At 43.8% G+C, this 20,538-nt stretch overlaps 1 protein-coding gene across 3 annotated transcripts in view; it reads right to left on the reverse strand.

The window, feature by feature from the left end:
- TRIM36 (tripartite motif containing 36) overlaps positions 1–19,374 on the reverse strand; it is a 31,159-nt gene extending 11,785 nt beyond the window's left edge. Inside the window, exons 1-4 of one of the 3 annotated variants that reach the window (XM_019286931.2) lie at positions 19,263–19,374; positions 9,182–9,416; positions 6,839–6,868; positions 1,652–1,977 (exon numbers count right to left, since the gene is read on the reverse strand). In XM_019286931.2, coding sequence (XP_019142476.1) covers positions 1,652–1,977; positions 6,839–6,868; positions 9,182–9,416; positions 19,263–19,325 — 654 coding nt within the window. In that variant the 5' untranslated portion in view covers positions 19,326–19,374. Of the gene's footprint in view, positions 1–1,651; positions 1,978–6,838; positions 6,869–9,181; positions 9,417–10,363; positions 10,439–19,262 lie in introns of those variants that run through there. The other 2 variants (XM_039567500.1, XM_010401303.3) reach the window with 2 other exon arrangements.
- Positions 19,375–20,538: the final 1,164 nt, after the last annotated feature.

Genomic DNA, 20,538 nt, shown 5'->3' on the forward strand with positions numbered 1-20,538 from the left:
TAAGCTCAAGCAGTCCTCAGAAAAGTTTCTGTAAGAGCACAGTAAAGATCTGATTACTGCTGTTGGGAAGTTTTTCAAAAAAGCAGATGCATCTAAAGTTAACTACACTATGCTTTTCTCCTTTTTTCCCTGCTTTCTGACTTCACATAAAATTAGAAATGCTAAATCCCACAGGTGCACACATACTCAATGCATCTGTGTCAGAATAATCTAAACCACTTCACCCCACTTTGCTCTGCTTCAAGAGAAGTCAGCTACTGACTTTTAATCCTGAATTCAGTCTGCATGTAGTATAACACCATAGGGCACCTTTAGGAGTGCACAGGGATCACAAGATGTCTTTGGTATTTTCAAGTAGCAGCATTGCAGCTGTGAGGGTTTAGATACCATAGAAGAGAAGTTTTTAAGGAGCTGTATAGAATTTTAAAGCAAGAGCTAGAAGATACTATGCAAACCTTCACCCTTCTCTTGTATCCAACAGAAGGACATTTCAACATGTGCAAGACATTTGTAAGCATACGAAGCATGTGCTCACTTTTAACGGGAAATAAGCACCAAGTGGACTACTGGATGCTCACTATTTGCCAGCTTGCTAACTTTAGAGGCTCAAGTCTTTCCAGTCTCAGAAGGAAGATACACCAGCAGTCAAGAGCTTCTTACACACTGCACATTAATCAAATTTACTTAATTGAACCATAATTAATCAGGACTTCTTGACCATCAGCATTTCCAGTATCTGTGTGACCTCCAGCAAGGAGGCACAGGCACACAGCACGTGGTGGGACATTAAGGTCTTTTGTGGTCCCTGGTTAGCAAGGTGGCATCTGTGACATATCACATCTGTGATGTAACTTAAATTCAGTAAGGCACTGCCATGTACTGCACCATGCTTAGCGCGGGACACAAAGGTAGCAGCATTTTGTTATCACTCTGTTTTGTCTGAATGCAGCACCAGCAGCACCAGTGTATGAAGCAGAAATTTTGCCATTAAATTTTATCTCTTATGGTACAGATAAAAAAATAATGGTGTCATAGCAATGGAGACCTTAACTCCACCTTTTGCTCTAGTCAGATGCAAAGAAGGAGAGAAAGAAGATGCTTTCTGATGGATCAAGTTCAGGCACAAAGCATCCAAAGGGGATGTGCCTAAAGGGGGCATGGAAGAGGCCAGGTGTGTTGAGGTTTTTTATCACACACAGGCATCCTTCTGAGGCAGTCCCATTTTAGATGCTCAAGAGCATAGTGCCAATAACACCAAGGGTGTGGATTCAATCCCTGTATGAACCATTCACTTAAGAGCTGGACTTGATGATCCTTGTGGGTCCCTTTCAGCTCAGAATTTTCTGTGATCTGTGATCATTGTCTTAAAAAAAAAAATGGAAAGAAAGACTCAAATCACAAGTAACACAATCCATTCCACAAAGTAAAAATCCCTCTTTTTATAGTACCCTTCAAGAATGTTCTCATTGTCCCCTTCAATGACAACCACTTGACCATCAGCAAGAAAAAAAATCTTGTGGTTCACTCAATAAATAACAGCGATAGTCAATAAAGCAATAATGGTCCTAAAAAGCAACCACCATTGCACAGATACATCTGAAGCTACACGAGAATCCTGCAACCCAAATTCTGTAGGGTACAGTACACTTACCTTGGGTCTGAAGTTGGTGGTTGGTCCTACATACTCATGCTGGGCTTTCACGGTTCCCCAAGGATGGTGTATTTTGAAACATTCATTGCAATAGCTTGCACTGCAGTCCATGCAGCTCTTTGTGGACTCCTGAGGCGGAGGTTTGCAGAAATCACACATAATAGCAATGGCTGCCCTGGCTGCCTGTCTGTATCTTTCCACAATGGTTTCCAAAGTGAAGTTGCGAAATAAGCCATTGATGCCACGCTCTCCAAGATCAATATCCCGCTGGCAACCAGGACAAGGAAACAGAGTCGATCTAGGAGTCAGTGAATTGCGTTTTCTGCCTGTGTAGACACCAAAGCCCAATTTAGAATGAGCACAAACCAAACTGGTTTAGATTTTAAAAGCAGCCCAGGAATCTATGAATCAATTCCAGACTGTAGCACATCATCCAAACCAGTACAACACCAATTCAGACGCAGTCTGCCAACCCAAAAAGAATACAATCGCCCTGACAAGGTACTGTAATTTCTGACTCCAAGGGACATTACAAATTACTCTTCTAAAACTTAATTTTATGTTAAGATAAATTTAGCTGTTCCAATTCTACCTTCTTTATCTAGTTTTGGATACACTCAGGCTGTAGCCTTTTGAAACAATAAACACAAAACCTCGTGGAAGCCAGGTGGTTTTAGACTAACTGGTTGCCCATATAGAGAGCAACAGCTTCCTAAGATATTAAAGTGAAAGATGCTTACTCCCAGAGCAACAGAAAAATATAGCCAACTTTGAGCTCCCTGAAGCTTGCTTTGGCTGAGTTCAAACTTACTTTACTCATCCTAAGAGACATCATAAAAAAGCCAGGAAAATGAGGGAACAGTATGATATCTCAGCCAAATCATTTAGTCAAAAAATGCAGAGGCTGACTTGGCCCCTGCTGAAAGACCTCACTAAAGGAGAACTGCGAAATAAGTCCTGCACACCAAAGGGGAGTCTGAGGTAGTTATATGGGAGAGATTCCTCCACCCTGAACTGAGGAACCACAGATCTCCACAGGGTACCTCTATCTTTATTAATTTCTAAAGGAGGAACTGCAGAGAAGCTGCACTCCTACCAAACAGCTACCCTCTCCAAAATAAAATCACAGGCTCAAGAAAAGCCACTAACCTAAGGAGCCTTTTGAGTCTGTTAGGGGACTGGCTCATACAGACTCAGAGGTTACTCACAAGGTGATGCTCCTGAGGTTACCAAACCAGGAGTGCATCCCATCTCACTCATGAGCCCACAGGATGCAACGACCAGAAACAATCCTGTATGTATTTCAAAAGCAGGCTAAGCCAGTCTTTAGGCTTAACTTGTATCCTCTCAGCTTCCCCTTACAAAAAAACCCACCTTCTGTAGCGCTGGTACATTGTTTTAAGATCTCTTTGAGAGCACTGCATGTCAGTATAACTAAATGTCCTGATTTCATTTGGGTTAGAGATAATTTTCTTCTCAGTAGCTGGTACAGTGGATTCAGTGTGAGAATAATGTTGTTATTACACACTGATGTTTTGGCTGTTGCTAAGTAGTCCTTACCCTAAATCCAGGACTTTTCAGTTTTCCACGCTTCACCAGTGAGCAGGTGCATGAAAAGCCAGGAGGGAGAACAGCCAGGACAGCTGACCCAAACTGGCCAAAGGGATATTCCATACCATAATGTCATGTCCAGAACATAAACTAGGGGCAGTCAGCTGGGACAGGCTGGGCACAGGGCAGTGAGTGAACAATTGTATTGTGCATCACTTGTTTCTCTTGGATTTTATTCCTCTTTCTCTTTTGCATTGCTATTTTTTTTAATTATTGTTATCCCTCCAGTATATACTCCAGTATATAATTAACTCTATTCCAGCTGAAACCAGGACACTAACAAATTTGTAAACGGAGGTATGACCTAAAGCTGAATTCTTAGTGTGGAAATTGGTTCTTCAGAAAGGGAAATCCGTACTTCTCTGTATTTAATCAGTGTTTTCCCATCAAAAATGCTAATATAATAATAATAATAATAATAATAATAATAATAATAATAATGCTTTTTTTCTTTCTGAAGTGTCCTGTGATGCTACCCAAAATACACTTGCCTTGGGCTGCTCTGCTGTTGCCCCTTCACTTTAAAATCCAAAACCTCCATTCCTGTCATGCCCTTTCCAGTCTCTTCAAATGAAACACCAAACCAACACTCCTACAAGGAATTAGTTCCTTTAAATATCTTTGAAATTTGACCCGTGGTAGTTATGCATGACTGTCAGCTAAGAAGTCACAATTGGAGCATGGATAAGTGTGCATGCACTGACAGTCTCCCACCCAGCTGGTCTCATGCCTTTCTGTAAATTCTGAGCAGAACTAGGCTGCAGTTACAGAACAGGATGGGTGACACAAGACAGGTATACAACTCTCTGGCTAAGGGAGCAGAGATTTTTTTTTCAGATTTCATATTTTTTCAGTACTTACTTGAAGTGAATTAATTACTGCACATCCTGCAGTACCTATAACTTGGCATACACAGCAACACACGCATGCAAGGCACAGCAACAGCAGTGAAACACAAACTGTATTTCCAGTGTATGCTCCAAGCCAGCACTGCACACGTCAACACAGAGAAATCTTCTACATAGACTTCTACTACGTCTTAGACAAAAATATGACTTCACATGCAGTGCCATGCAGACAGTAGCTATAAAAAGTGATCTAGAATACATACATTTGCTGAAACTAAGAAAATAATCATACAGTGTGGCACATATCACGACTGCCTACAAGTAGTAGGCTACAGCAGAGAACAAATAATGACAAAGCAAGATAACAAGGAAAAAAAAAAACATGGTGCAGTGGTCAAGTTTAAAAATACAATCTGAAACTCATATCCATCCCAATGGAGGCCTTTCATTCTGCCCATGGTGGACCAAAATGAGACTGTCATCATGAGCGATGCTCTGCAAAGACTGGTGACATTGTTTACGGAAAGCAATCCAGTATCAAGGAAGTCCTGCACACCTTCAGATGTCTCATCCCTTTTCATTGACAGCACTTCGAGAGTCTAGGTTGGGGTTTTTCTCCTATTTTAAATCTTGGAAATTTATTTGCAAACCTTCTTGGAGTGTTCTGCCACTTTGACACTCAAAAGTAAGGAAACACATTCTCTTTCTGCCTAGAGAGTGTTAAAATATGAACACTCTAGTTTGCTTTCTGCTTAAAGGATTTCTACACTCGTATTTTAAGAAGAATGCAGTGATGAAGTAACAAATTACTTTGGACACTGTCTTTCTATATGTCTTGTGTCCAGTTTGCTAAAACTGAATTCTGGTTATACACAAAAAAGATCCTAACAAAGAAAAAGCACACACAAAAAAACCAGAGCAACAAACCCCTGGATTTTGTAGACATATATAGACATGCAGCTCAGGGAAACTTAGGTCCTACCCACATTCTCTTTCCTTTGCCAATTCAGTTTACAACAGGCAAATATGTATTTTGTGAAATATTAGAAATCATCACATGAAATTTTCCACTGTGATTTGTAAACTGATTGCTCCACTTACAGTAAGTTGCTCAATCAGTTACAAAAAATTATCACAACATACACTCATGCTCAGACTCAGAAATATTACCATACAGATTGCAATGACTTGGGTTGAAGAGCAATCTTAAGTATGTCCTTTAAAGACAATGTTTAAATGTCATCTTCCCAAGGAGAGGTACCAACACTTAAAATGTTGAAAAGTCCAAGCTGCAGTGAATGGTTTGCAAAGGGATAAGACATCTTAAAGATAAAGTTGTGTTTTCCAAGTAAACAGTATTACCAGAATTTTATGGTTGTGGAAGACACGGACATTAAATGTGTGAAAGTTTAAAAAAAAAAGATTTAAAAGTCAACTGGATTCTCTTGAAAGGTTGGGGGTTTTTTAAAATATAAATATATACTGCCACCCCATATCTCAGGTGATGCTTTTGTATGGACTTTTAGGGGGAAGGAAAAAGGGGAGGGGGGAAGGGGATAGGGTTAGCAAGGGGAAGGGATAAAGAGGGAAGGGGAAGAGAAAGAGAGAGGAAGCACAGAGAGGGGAAAGGCCTCATGAGAGAAGCCAGCAGAGCTCAAATGTTACTTTCAGACACTTTAGTTTTTCACAAATCGAAAGTGCTTTCTGCCAAAAGAACAGATACGGACAGCTTTCCAAGAGGTCTGACAGTATCGTGTGGTATCTCTGTTTTGTGACACATTCAGCCTTCAACTGAGGCAATTTAAACTCCCTCTTCCGATCAGCTGCTTTGTCCTCCACTGAGTGTGAAATTCAGATTTGTGTTTAGCTCAGTTCACATCTTTCTTGAAGGACACCTATATTCCTATGGATTGCTCATGTGTCTGTCAATACTGTGGCAACAAGGAATTTGGGGACTTTTTCTCTCATTTTTGACCGACCGTTACATAAAAAAGTAAGAAATCAGTATTTAAAAAGTCCACACAGTGACTGAGCTTTTCAATTTTGGAAATGAGATATAATTAAAACACTGACCATCCTTCAATCTGATTGTGTCATTAGACACACCAAATATTACAAGTCTGTAAATGCAAAATGTTTTGTTTTCCTCACATATTCATGTGCTGTGATAAACTGTGAGATTCAGATCTACCTACTCATATCAACATGGTGTAAATTTCAATCTGTTCTTCATCAAATGAAGCAGGCTTAGATACAATGAAGAACCAATATTACATTCCTTTAAAAAGTCATGGCTAAACATGACGCGTAAACATTAGGAAGATCAATCCAATAATCACTCTTCATTACCAGTAAGACAGCAGTTGCACTGAAACATAAGCATGTAAACTCCTGAAAATTAAAAAGCAGGGGGTGGAGGAGGTGGTGTGGTGGTTGCTGGGGTTCTGCATTTTTGCACCCACCAATATATATTCAGTCATGTACACACACAAGGAAAAAAATCTAATCCAACCCTTAACTGAATTCCAGTCCAGTTGACCTTTAAATCAGTCTTGCACAGAATGAAAAGCTGTCCTTACAGAACTTCTTTGCTGTACCTTTGCTCACTGCAAAAGCCTTTTTGTGGACTTGACCACTGACAAAAAGCTATATGCTAACCAACAATAGTTAACTCGAGATCTAAATGCTAGACTATCTCTAGCCAACACAAGAAGTGAAGCATTTCTACCTCTGCACCCAAAAGACCTCCTCTGTGAGGCTGCAAACAATGAACAGAGAGCTGTTTAGACATCAAGAAATGAGATATACCATTGGTTTACAATGGTTCAAATGAAAAGCATCAACTCCTTTCTCTCCTGTGGCTGTTAAACTCCTGCAGGGTTGAAAGGCAAGAATGTTTAATTTCCTAGCATATCAAACAACTGTAATATTTAAGCAGAACAGGAAAAGGGAGAAAGAAGGCATTGGGGAGGAGGGGGACAGGGAGAGATATTTCCAACATTCTCACAAGTGTCAACATAACCACATTACACACTTTAATTACACCAACACTGTAATTACAGTAACATTAAAGGTAATGGAACAACAATGAGAAATAGCCTTCATTTTCATGTTATATACCGCATCATTTTTTTAATTAAAAATGATTTTAAATACAATATAAAGAGGAGTATTTTTAAACCAACACACTGGATTTTAAGCAGCACATATACTCCATTTCAATGAGCTCTGTCCTTTTTACATTAAGATAAATTGTACTTGTAAATGCAAGCTGTGTGTGCACAACAAATACAGAACAGGACCAAATACCGACCAGCTCCTTCTGGCATACCAAGAATTTAAATGCCAAACCCATTTAAAATAGATTATATTCCTTATGGAGACATCAGGGATTCCTTAAGTGGGGGAAAAAAAAAACAAAAAAAACCATAGTGGGAAGGTGTCATATGCCTTTTGAAATGTGACACTGACATGCCCTGCATGAGCCTCCCAGAAGTTCTAGTAGGCTTTTGTTATGCATGTGAGACCCTATTTTGGATATTTTCTTAGCATTTTCTCTCTTACGGAGCTGTTTTCTTGCAAATTCCCCTACAGATCACAAACCCAATTTAGCAAGGCAATGCACAATCTGAGTACTCCAGATGCAAGACAACAACTGTGCAAATGTAAATTGCAAGCTGGCGACCACTGCTGGTACCAAACTGTCTGAGAGCAAATCTCACACTTGATATAGCAATGGAGCTACAACGCCTGTTACATTAGAAGCAAAGACAGTACAACCTGAATTTACAAATTTATTCTTTAATGCTGCCATTTCCATATGCTTTTCATTCTGCAAATTTGAACTGTCTGAGATGATAATTTTCCTGTGATGTGCATCTGCCCAATGCTCTTTGAGGTAAGAGGGGGGAAGCTCATTATTTCCAAGTCTCAACTTTCTCTTGCTACTCATCAAACAGGTCTTTAGGAAAGCAATCACCTCTCTACTAGCAGGTCAGATGAGGAGATATATTCCAATCAGTTTGCTGAGATGGTGGCAGACTCCAGTGGATTTAAAGATTACAACTCCTGCAACAACTTGTGTACATGTATCTCAGGACAGGGTGGTGGTGGCAGGGGGAGTACCAAAAACTGGTGGTTTTTTGCTTATCAGACTCATTTGAAAGAGTACCAGTACTAACAATTCACTAGTTGTTTGCACATTTGATCTGTGAAAACTGGGAAGGATGAACTTTAGTAACACAAAATATAAGAGAGAGCTTTAGAGTTTGTCTTGTTAGTAGCTCTTCCAGAGCACGGGGGAATGTGGTTTTAAAGTGGATAATTACGTCAGAAGAAAGCCTAAAAGCCAAGATGAGGTATCTTTTAAGAAGTAAAGCATGCACAAATCACTTTCAATGCATCTGTATAAAAGCAGATCAACTCATCCGTGGATTACACTGACTGCAAGAATCTTCCTAGCATGATACCACAAAGAGCATGAGGAGTCCTACAGCTAAGCACTCCTTAAACCTTCGAGCAGACCACAATGAAGGAGGCTGTTAGGGCTGTCTGCTTACAGTCATCTGTCCTTCAAATCTGCAATCATGCAATAATCATAACCAATGGATAATTATTTACTGTATGCATAATGAAGTGGGCAGGACAAAACTCTAACTTGCAAAGTCTGCACAGGCTCAGAAGGAAGTCAGAACTACTGCACTGGGGCTGGTTGAAACCAGAGCAAACCACTGACAGGCAATGAAAATTGCCAAAATCTACATCTCCACGCTACTGAACATGATGCTATTGCATCTCTATGTAAATGAAATACAGAAATAAACAAACACAATGGTTATAAAGATTTACAAAATGCCACAAAGACATTTATTATAGATGAAACAGAGTGCATTGTCCTTAAAAATATTCCCATTGTTCTTGACACAAAATGAACAAGAGTAGCACTATCCCTAAGTCATCTCTGTAACCGTATCAGGAGTACCAGGAAGACATTTTACCAATGCAGATACCATTCAGCTCAAGCCAGTCTAATAATAAAATCAGGAAAACATGCACAAATTCTGATACATACCTGATCTATTAATCCTGTCAATTCTGTCCATGCTAGAAGCAGAGATTCTAATTCGAGGGCTACTCTGATTAGAGGATTCAGAGCCTCCATCAGCAAAGGCGTCTTCAAACGCAAAAAGTATTTCTTTCACACATTTGTGACAGACATTGTGCTGGCAGGGAAGGATCAGTGGATGGGTAAACAATTCCTTGCATGCTGGGCAGATAAGCTCTCTTTCAATACCCTTAATGGCAACCTTCATGATAGAAAGAGGGAGAAACAAGTGTAAGCGCAGGAAAACACAAGCCACCAAGAGTTATGGCACTGCTCTATGTCACCAAACCCCAGCTCTGTACAATAAATGCACACAGTTTTATCTGGTTTGAGGCACTTCTCTGACTAAAACAAATCTCAATTAACATTTATGAAAGCACTGACACCATTCATTTCAACTGAAGTGAGCATTGCCACTAGGCAAACTCAGTTCATCTTTAGGTCATGTCTGCATTGCAGGGGAGGAAAGGAGGGGAGTAGTCTTAATTCCACTCAAGGACCTAGTGAAACGAATGCAACCATACTTCTTAACAATAGGAGTCCATATGTTTAGCTTGCTCGCTGGCTTACGAAGAGGAAGGGGGGAAAAAAGAAATTAAGTGTCAGACTGGTTAAACAACAGGCTTTCTTGACGTATAATTCACGTTTAAGGGCTGCAACTGTCTTGAATTCATTAGGGTAATAGTTTCGAGTCAGAAACATTATTTATTTATTTATTTATTTATACGTTTATTTACGTCTTGTATCTGTCGCACAAAGAGCCGCCTGTGGATCGGTGCGGCTGTTCAGTAATTCCGTGACCCCCGCGGCCGCCCCTGGCACCGCGCCCCGCCGAGCACCAGTGTCGGGGGGGCGCAGGCAGCGGCGGCGGCAGCGCAGCGCCCGCTCCGCCCGGCGCCCTCCGGGAGCGCTTCCCCTGCGCGCACCGCACCCGTCGGAGCTCCCTGCGAGCCCTGCCCGCCGTCCCGGCTGCACTACCGGCCGGGCACGGACGAACCTGTCGGCGCACACCGGGGGGACAGACAGACAGACAGACAGACAGACAGGCAGGCAGGCAGGCAGGCAAGCAGGCAGGCAGACACCCTATAGCCCCCCGCATCACAAGCGGAGGGACGACGCACCCCGCCCCGCCGGTTCCCCCGTGCTCACCGGGCTCTCCAGCCGATCGTTCTCCATCCCGCCGCCTCCTCCTCCTCCACCTCCTCCTCCTGCGCCGGGGCGCCGTCAGCCCGGGCGGGCGGCCGGGACGCGGACGGTGCAGCGCCCGCGGCGGCGCCCGGCGCAAAATGGCGAGCGAGAGGGCGAGCGAGAGGGCGAGCGGGCGGGCGGGCGGGCGCGGGGCAGCGCGGGCGGGGCGGGGCGTGCGCGCCCGCGGCAGCAGCCGCACAGCGGAGCTGTCCAGCTGCCCCCGCCGCGCCGCGCCCCGCGGGACGCCGGCTCTTTCGCTGCTATTGTCTCGGTCCTTTTTCTCGCCAAGCGTTACCGGAAACACCGCCCGTCCCGGCGGCCGGCAGTATTGAGTGCTTTCGCGCTCAGACCCTGCAATTGATCACCTCCCGTGGTACCCATGACAAAAAATCGCTGAATTGTTGAACGGTTTGGGTTGGAAGGGATGTTGAAGATGGCAGAATCACAGAATCAATCAGGTTGGAAAAGACCTCTGAGACCTTCGAGTCCAATCTATGTCCTAGAGCGATATTGTCAACTGGACCTTGGCACTAAGTGCTGCATCCAGTCTTTCCTTAAATACTTCCACCACCTCCCTGGGCTTTGAAGAAATTCTTTCCTATGTCCAACCTAAATTTCCCCCAACACAGCTTAAGATTGTCTTATGTCATCCTAAACATCTAATTCCAGTCCCCCTACTATGGCCAGGGACACCTTCCATGAGACCAGATTGCTCAAGCCCCCATTCAGCCTGGCCTTGCTCCAGGGATGGAACATCCACAGCTTCTCTGGGCAACCTGTGCCAGTGTCTCACCACCCTCTCAGTGAAGAATTTCTTCCTAATATTCAATATAAACCTGCCCTCTTTAAGTTTAAACTAATTCCCCTTTTTATACTACCTGGCCATTTTAAAACTCCTCTCCCTCTTTTTTGTTAAGTCCCCTTTAAGTACTGAAAGGCCACAGTAAGGTCCCCATGGAACCTTCTCTTCTCCATGCTCAACAGTCCCAACTCTCTTAGCCTGTCTTCACAGGAGAGGTGCTATAGCCCTCTGATCACTTTTGTAGCTCTCTTTTGGGCTCACTCCAACAGGTCTGTGTCTGTCTTTTGCTGAGAATTGCAGAGCTGGATGCAGTACTCCAGGTGAGGTGTCACAAAAGCTGCTGGCCACACTTCTTTTGATGCAACCCAGGATACAATTGGCTGCAAGTGCACACTGTTGGCTCATATCCAACTTTTCATCCATGAGAAACCCCAAGTCCTTCTCAGGGCTGCTCTCAATGACTTTTTTTCCCAGTCTGTACTCACATCTGGAATTGCTCCAACCCAGGTGCAGCTCCTTGCACTTGCTGAACTTCGTGATGTTCTCATGGGCCCAGTTCTCAGGTTTGTCCAGGTCTCCCTGCATGGCATCCCTTCCTTCTGGTGTGTCCAGCTGCACTGCTCAGATTTGTGCCATCTGCAGATTTGCTGAGGGCCCTGGATCTCGCTGTCCACATCATTTTTAAAGATACTGAAAAACACCAGTCCCAAGAGAGACCCCTGAGGGACACCACTCATCACCGGCCTTCACCTGGACACAGAGCCATTGACCACAACTCTCTGGCCAATTCCTTATCTGCTGAATACTCCATCCATCAAATCCATGTCTCTCCAATTTGGAGATAAGGATGTCATGTGGGACCATGTCAAAGGCCTTACAGAAGTCATCTCTTGGTCTTCCTGTGTCAACTGTTGCAGCCACCCCATCACAGAAGGTGATCAGTTTGGTGAAGCACAATTTGCCCTTACTGAAGCCTTGAATAAGGCTCACAAATCTGTAATTCTCCAGACATTCCTTCATCCCTTTGTTAAAAATTGGCATGTTGTTTCCCCTTTTCTAGTCACTGGGGACTTTGCCTGACTGCTGTGAGTTCTCCAATATCGTGCAGGAGGTGTGCACCAGGCAGCTTTTGTGGCAGCTAGGATGAAAAAGAGGTGAGGAAGTGGTTATGACAGCCAGCACCTCCTACCCTCCCCTTACACCATGTTTCTCTTGGAAAAGGGGTAGCAAATACTCCTTCCACCATCCACCAGAACACACAAAAATACTTTTAAATTTCCAGCATCCTCAGGTTTTAGCAAGGGTGCAGACACAACCATTGCAGTAGCAATAGTTAACATAGCACTAGGCTAAGGGAGAAAAAACACCAGTTAGCAAGCTTGGAGTGAAAGCATACACTGTCCTCACATTACACAGCTGAAGGAGATTCACTTAATTAAAGTACATGAAGCCTGGGTTATGCGAATGATGAAACGTTGTCTGTTTCACAAATCCTAAATTTGACCTACTTGCCTATTTGAAGAAAAACATCAGGACAAAAAGTTCCCTTTTCCCCTCAAAACTACTTTCCGTATGAATCAATAAAACAAACATAGTTGAAATGTCTTACTTGGGCATTATTTACACCTGGGTTCCAGTGGCCTGGATATGAAACTTGAATGGAAATTTACCCTCAGAAATCATGAAGACAGAGGTGATTTTTTACATGTCCAGTACAACAAAGAATTTTCTACAGAACACTTACAAAGATATTATTTAACATTTACTTTAGTAACCAATCTCATAAAAATACAGAGTACTGTGCTTGATAGTGCCAGTAAATGTACAGTATGTGTATTCAAACTGAAACATGTCACTCACCTGGGCAGGGGGGAGAACAGGTTGGTAAGGTCATGTGTTGTCAGCCTTCCAACTATGTTTTGAATATGTTTTGATTTGCAAGCCTCTGAATAAGTATATTATCTCTTAACCATCTCTACTATTCCCAGATTTCATGACATTACAGGCAGGCAGCTTTTAATAAGCACTTGTCTTCACTAGCACACTACCCACCATGACACTGGACTGTGGTTGAGACAGGGCCAAAAAAGCTATCAGCCTCAGACTGGAACAAAGACCCCTTGGCTCTACAGCTGACTTTGAAACAGTGGGAAGAAATTTTGTCTTTGGTGGCACAGCAAGGAAAATGATTCTGCACTTCATGGCAGAGGTGTAGATGACAGGAGCAGGTGGGTGTTGCTAGTGCGGACAAACCTGGAGCACACATTTTCCCCTGTCCTCCTGCATTCTTCACATGGACCACAGTGCCAACTACTGTTACTGCCAGGACTTGTGAATGATTCTTTGTTCAATCCCTTACTAGTTCATTAAGGTATTATCTTGTTTGTGTACCTGTTTGCTCTGGCTTCAGAGTACTTTAGAGCAAGATTTTAATTACCACCTCCAGCACATTAAGATGTTACATGGAAGAAAATGTCCTTGAAGGTCTCCAAAGGGCAAAACTCCCTCTTCTGCACACATACCTTTTTACTAGCCTTTTGATCCTCCCCCAGCCCAGGACTACTAAATTTGCAGTGCCAAAATTCTCATTAGCTTTAGGTACTGGGAGGAAAAAGCAACAGCTAGGAATGACTGATACATTAAAAAGATAAAAGCACAAACCAGTGTCAGAAAAGGCTCCTGTCCTTAGCTTCCGAAAATGGGGTCAACAAGATCAGCATGACTACAGAAGTCAGACCTACCCTTCTGCTTTGTTTCCAGCCAAAGACGTGCATCATTCTGCTCACAAGGCCCTCCTTTTGCATGGAGTAATACCTGGGTAGGGTCTAAGTAGTTCTACACATCCTTCAAAATTCACCTCAGCAGACAGGGTCTGACTAGGAGTTACAGCATGGCCTGCACTCCCAAGACAGCAGAAGAAGACAGAAATTGGGATGGGTGGGTGTTGCCATCCTATTTCCCCCTTACCTCAGGTTAAATGTGCCTATTAATTCAAGAATTGATACGCAGAAATCTTCCAGGTGCTCATTTGCATTAACTATCTATATAGTTTCAAGAAGGATGCAGCACTGCTTTCCAACAAGCTGTAAAAATCCTACACTTGTTAAACAGTGCAGCTGCAGTCCTACTGCATGAAAAAACATGAGACTGTCCCAAAGCACCAGGACAGTTCTGCCAACACCTCTTCTGCCTTCAGTAGGTCTTCAGACCAAAGCTTTTCAAGACATTTATTTTCATGCTGCTTTTGCAACCATGGCTTGAGACTGAGTCAGTTTCCTGCTGGTCTGCCTTCATCTGACTGACAGTATTAGAGCCAATGCATCACACTGGAGATATGCAGGATGAAAACAGACTTTTTCCTGAGCTAGTATGACTGATGTGGGGACTGAGCTATCACACAGACACTTTTCTCCCTGCGCAATGTGTTTTCTTCCAGGATGAATTCAGAGGGGTGTTAGCCCACATCCTGCTCTCTCTAAATTGCCAGTGCTGCAATTTGCTTCTCTACTTAGTCCTGAAAATTGAACCTAATGAAGATGACTTCTATCAACAGGATTTTCCCAGTCATGCAGGCTGAAAGATATACTGTCCCCTCAGCAATAAGGCAGGAATTTATGCTGCCTGAGAGAAATGTGCCTGTTTTGGCTCAGGAAGAGAGGCTCAACTTTTTCTTCACAATGGTTGCCCTTCAACTGTGTGACCCTGAAGAGCCATCACAGATCTGCAGGCCTTGGGTGTTTCAAAATGAACGTAACTATGGCTTGAGGATCTCGTCATAAAACAAAAATATCAGTCCCTAATCCCTTGGTTCAGAGTTGTTTGTCTTCTCTGCAGAGGTGTGCTACAGGCCCATAATCCTCAAGGCTGGAGGGGTTTACAAACAGATCCCATAACCTGATCAGCTGGACTGGACAAGTTCGGAAGATCCCACATGCCACTGCTGAGTGCTGAGTCAATAAAGACTACATTTCACTGAACTGCCAGAGTATTGGGTCTGCAATCAGATTTGGGTAGGATTTGTAGATAGCATGTCTCAAAATGTGCTGAATTGGCTCAGTGTATCTTTACTTTTTAGCTTATAGACACATGTACAAATACTCTGCTTCAGTTCCAGGACACCTGAAAAGCAGCAGAGAATCCAAGGAGCAGCTACAGGCAATAGCCCACATAGAGGACTTTGCTCTTTCCTTCCATACATTGTAATCACTAGCCAGCAAATGAAAGAATTAAAATGAAAAAGTTTCACAAAAATACGTGACACTCAAATCAAAATATCTTCCAGCTCTGAATTAGGAGAGAGTCCTACCTCTAAAGAAATGATTACTGTTTAGCAGAAAGAAGATGTAAGGTTGTTTTAAAAAGGATTTAGAATAGAAACAATTTACATAAAACAAAATTTTTAAATCATGTTTGCAAGAAAATCAGTCACAGGCTCAGTTTCTGACACCATAAAGATATGACACAAAAAATAGTACAGTACATGTGGAACACATGCGGAGCCTTCTCTCCTTCGCTTCAGGCTGTAGATACCCCTGTCACAGAGGACAAAGCTGGCAGCTCACCCTTGCCGTGTCACATCCCATGTGCTGCTAGGTGCTTCAGGGAAACCACTGCTGGAGTGATGAGGACATGTCTAAGATGTGGAAACACACCTCTGTCACACAGGCTGGCTAACCCAGCCAAGTAACTGCGTAAAAGCTGCAAAGACAGGCAAATTGGATTTTAACTGCTCTTGACTGCTCGATTTCAAACTCAGACCTCTCTGTAGTACCTAACTTAATGCTGTTACCTGACACTGAACTCCAAGTTACTTTTACATACTCTTTCAACCAGAGTAACTTCTTTGTGCAAATGCCCCTCGCAATATACACATGGCATGCTTTTGAATACTCTGCAAATGGAAGAAAATTGTTCTTAGAGGACTATTCTCCTCTTAGGGACCCCAACCCCAAAGAAGCAGTTTTCTGCACATAAGCAAGAAATATGTAAAGCCTTATCTTCTTTAGTGTGAGGAGCAGAGCTCCAGTTCGGCTGAGTCAGGCAGCCCAGAGTCACCTGCCAGCCACCACAGACATGACTAAATGCTGCATTTCCCCTCTCCAGCTCCTCATTGTGATTTTGGTTTGAAGCCCTGTATAGCTCTATCCCTCACTGTCACGTGGACAAAAGCTAAAGTGCTACCACAAGAGAATTTTACATTAGTCATTACATGAGATCAAGCAGAAGATAGGGACAGAAATCAGTGTCCCCCTGCAGGTTCCAGGTGGAGAGCATGCAGAACCTGAAATGCTCTTAAAATTACTTTTATATACTTCTCATGTTCATATCATATGGGTTTTGGGGCTTGTTTTCAGTAATATCTATTTCTCTAAATGTTTTTTTCTGCAGAATAGCTCTAAAAGTTGATCCTTATGAACCACAAACTGTTGGTTTCTGCAAAATATGTGGAGTGTAGGAATAGATGGTAAAACAAAGCAAACAAGAGAGGGAAAAAAGAGAGGGTCAGGGCCTTGATTAAAAAATAGAGCATGCCAAGATCCCTATTGCAATTAAATAAAGGGGCCACAGGGACAGTGTTGGTGTTGTTAGCTTCCCTCTGAGACTCACATTGATTTTTATCAGCTTATTGATTTTATTCTGCTTAGAGAAGAATGCTCAAAAATGGTTTTTCGAAACAGATGGCAAGTATTGGCATTGTTTACCCCATCAGATATGATTGTTTCTTTACAGCATTTAAAAATTCTTTGAAGTTAATACTACAAGAGAATCATACGCATTTCAAAAAACACCTATGCAAGTAAAACAGTTTGAACTGGAGTTTGGGTGAATTACTGGGGTAGGAATGTGTGTGTTTTGACTACTGCAAAAGTAAACTTACAGGGAAGAAGCCTGAGACTGGTTCTGGAATAATATATCATTTTGAGACAAACGAGTGTCCTTGCTGTGGTTTGAACTGAGAGTTCAGAATCCTGAAAGAAGGTCATACAATCTCCTGTGCCAGTGCCTCTGATAAAAAATGCAGTTAGTTGTTAATCTGTCTCTCGGGTATTTTGGAATTCTCAGATGCCGCTGTGACATTTGTGACAGGTGCCATGGAGGCCCAGAATATCTCAGAGAGTATTGTAGTGAGCCTAAACAGATGTTGTGGATATATGGGTTACACAAGGACTGTCTTATTGGAACTGAAAGTGCTACATGCATCTTTCTGTTCTAGGTATGATGTGCAAGTTGTGTGTGTGAAGGGGAGTCACAGGAGAATAATGAGTACAGATCATTAAAAGAGATAACAGGTTTTTGAAGTGACATTCCCCCGGGGAAAAGTGATATATAATGATTTGCCCTGTTTGAGAGGTCTGATGGAGGTTGCCAGCTAAGTGGAAAAACAGCATGCTTGCCAAAAGGGGTCATGTGCCCAGGGTCCAAGGGCTGATGCATCATACTTGCAGGGACCCTACATATTGAGAGCTGAGTGTGCAAGTGTCAAGTATTCTTATTGCATCCTGATTTTCTAATAGTTCTTTGTTCAGTGAAAGCCAGATGCTTGGCAGTTAACTCAGAGAACGTTAATGCTTCCAGGCTTTATTGCAAAAGCTTTATTGATGGGGGGAAATGGGAAAGGCAAAACTGGAGTGCTGGAACCTCTAAGCAGCAATACCCTGACCCCAAGCAAATACAGTTTACCTTGCAGAAGAGTCCTTTTGCTGGCATGATTTATGTAATCTGAGAAAGCAGTTTAATTATCCCAGCAAAACACCTCCAAGCTGCTGGATAACATCAATAAATTACAAAGAGGCTGTAATCTAAAACCCTGGTCTGAAGGTTCAAAAAAATGCAAAAGGAAAATGTGGAGAGCAAGAGGTCTCGGAGCTGGGCGCTGTAGAGCAGTGATCACCACTGTGGAAAGTCTGTGGCGGTCACACAACTGATGCTGCTCCCCTTTTCCTCATGTACATCAAGCATCTGTGATGATGGGACTTGGCAGTGTCACTGTCTATGTATAAACAACAGCACTGTTTGTAATAAACATGCGTATTTCACAGTACTGTGCCAGCTCTGCACAAGCCATATGCTCTTGCAGAGGGTGTCAGATCAACTGCTTAACTGTGGGATAAGGGATGGATGTAACACCCCATTGCAGGGACATCCCAGCCAGAAGGAGTTTCTGGCCTGAAACACTTTATGATTTTGTTTGTTGTATAAAATGGACAGAACAAGACTGAATTTTCCTTTAAAGCCCCGGCATGATTACTCCTAAGCAAGGAGAAGCAGAAAATCACCCAGGAAACTCCTCACTCACCTGCTCTAAAGGTTCTTCCAGAACTTTTAGAAGAGGGAGTGGAGGAGAGGGAGGGGCAAAAAGATGCATCCAAAGAGCTGGTTGTGAAGGCAGCCTTTGGAGATATGCGGGAAAGTCATCCGGATGAGTCTGGAACAAACAATATTTCCAATAGCACCATTATTTGCCACACTTATTTTTAAGTTTAAAAATATTGTGGCTGTTTCATTTTTTCGGAAAAACACGACATCTGAATCTTTGATGCTACCTGGTTTTCATAGGTATCAGTAGCTCAACAGCACAAGAAGTTGAGTTTCCCGTTTTTTTTTTTTTTTTTCTCTACGAAGCGCGCACGCAAGTTTTCCTCAAAATACTTGCCAACTCTGAATCAGTTCCTGGGGGAGACACTTCCCTCTCCAGCGTTGCCCGCAGCCGGTGGCTAGCGGCAGGGCGCATCCCGGCGCGCTGGAGCGGGGCATTCCGCAGCACACGGAGCAGGAGCAGGGCTGCAAGGGCCACAGGCGCCCGCCCAGCTGTGCTGGGCTGAGGGACACTTCGCAGAGAAATTAGCTTTTTAACTTTTTCACCTCGTAGCCTCGGAAGTGCGCAGCAAATAAGAATCGAATCTCCAGTGTACATTAGCGGTAAAGACGAGCCGTTCCTGCCCGCAGGTTCCCCTAAAGGAGCCCGACAAACCATTTGCGAAGGGAGCCGTCTCTCCCCGCGGGGCTGCCTCCCCGCCCCGCCGTGTCCCGGGGGTGCCGTCCCGGCGCCGTGCCTACCTTGTCCCGCTTCAGCAGCTCCAAGATGTAGCCGAACCGGGCGCTATCCGCGGCCCCCTCCATGCCGCTCGCTCCCGGCGGGATCACGCCAGCCCTGCGCTCCCGTCGCGCCCGCGGCTCCGGTGCCGGTGCGCTCCGAGGGAGGGCCGTCCTGGCGCGACAGACGCTCTGCCCGCCCACCCACTCACGGGACACAGGATGCTCGTGAAAACCTCTCATCCTGCAGGGTCGCGGCAGGACTGCCAGACACCTGGAGGTGCCCAGGACCTCCTCTGCTCAGATGCTGCAGCGGCGAGAGCCTGTTAAAGCTGACAAAGTTATACCTACTGGTGGTCTCGTCAAATCTGGGTGGTACTGTATCAATCACTGAGCCATGGGACTGGGCTGATGCTGGTGCATGTCCATCAGGGCAACACCCAAGGTGGGCATGCCTCTTTTCGAAGCACAGCTTGTAGTGGATGTATGCTGAGGAACAGCATGATGCATTTGTTCCCAGGCTCCATCTGGTTTTCTTGAATTCTAAGCTGTTGTTTAGATGAAAAATTGTGTCTAAACAGAGAACACCTACTAATGTACATAATTGCATGTATGATCTGCTTCATGTGTTTGCACTTGAGTGGTGGTATGTTTGTGGGGTAACTCAAACAGGAGGAAATCTTCCTATCATCTCTTTTTCTTCATCCCTCTAGGGATGAGATGGATACAACATGCCTGTATACATCTGTGGCAGAAAAACTGGTCCCAGCCACTCATGTACTCTCCTCTGCTTGATGAAGGCTACCCTCAGTCCCACTGAAATGTTGACACCAGGCAGGAAGACCAGTTATCAGGTGAGGCACTGCACCCAGACACTGTGGGCAACGGGGTTCCACAGGATGGCTGGGTAATGGTGTTTGAGGCATGGCAGACATCACATTTCTGCTCCATGCCTGTCCCCACTCCAAGCCTTATATACAGCTTGCTTCTGGTAGAGGAACTGGAGTTCACTTCAGCCAGCATCTGGCTCATTTCTTCCTATTTTGGAGTCAAACTTCCCCAAACCCAAAGGTCCCAGCTGCCTCCAAGACCTGGGGATGGAGGACAGCCCACTGCTCCACCTCTCAGTTCTGTTCCAAACGGAGAGGTGGAAGGTGACAAGCCCTTCTTATGCCATAGCTATCAGGTAGCCCACGGAGCACATCACCCCTGTGTGGTGAAAACACAGCAAAGAGTATTTTATAACAGTATAATGTATCCCCTCAGAGGCTGCATTTCCTAAGATATTGATATAGTAGTA

Source organism: Corvus cornix, chromosome Z (assembly GCF_000738735.6).
Source record: "Corvus cornix cornix isolate S_Up_H32 chromosome Z, ASM73873v5, whole genome shotgun sequence".
Taxonomy (NCBI): Eukaryota; Metazoa; Chordata; class Aves; order Passeriformes; family Corvidae; genus Corvus; species Corvus cornix.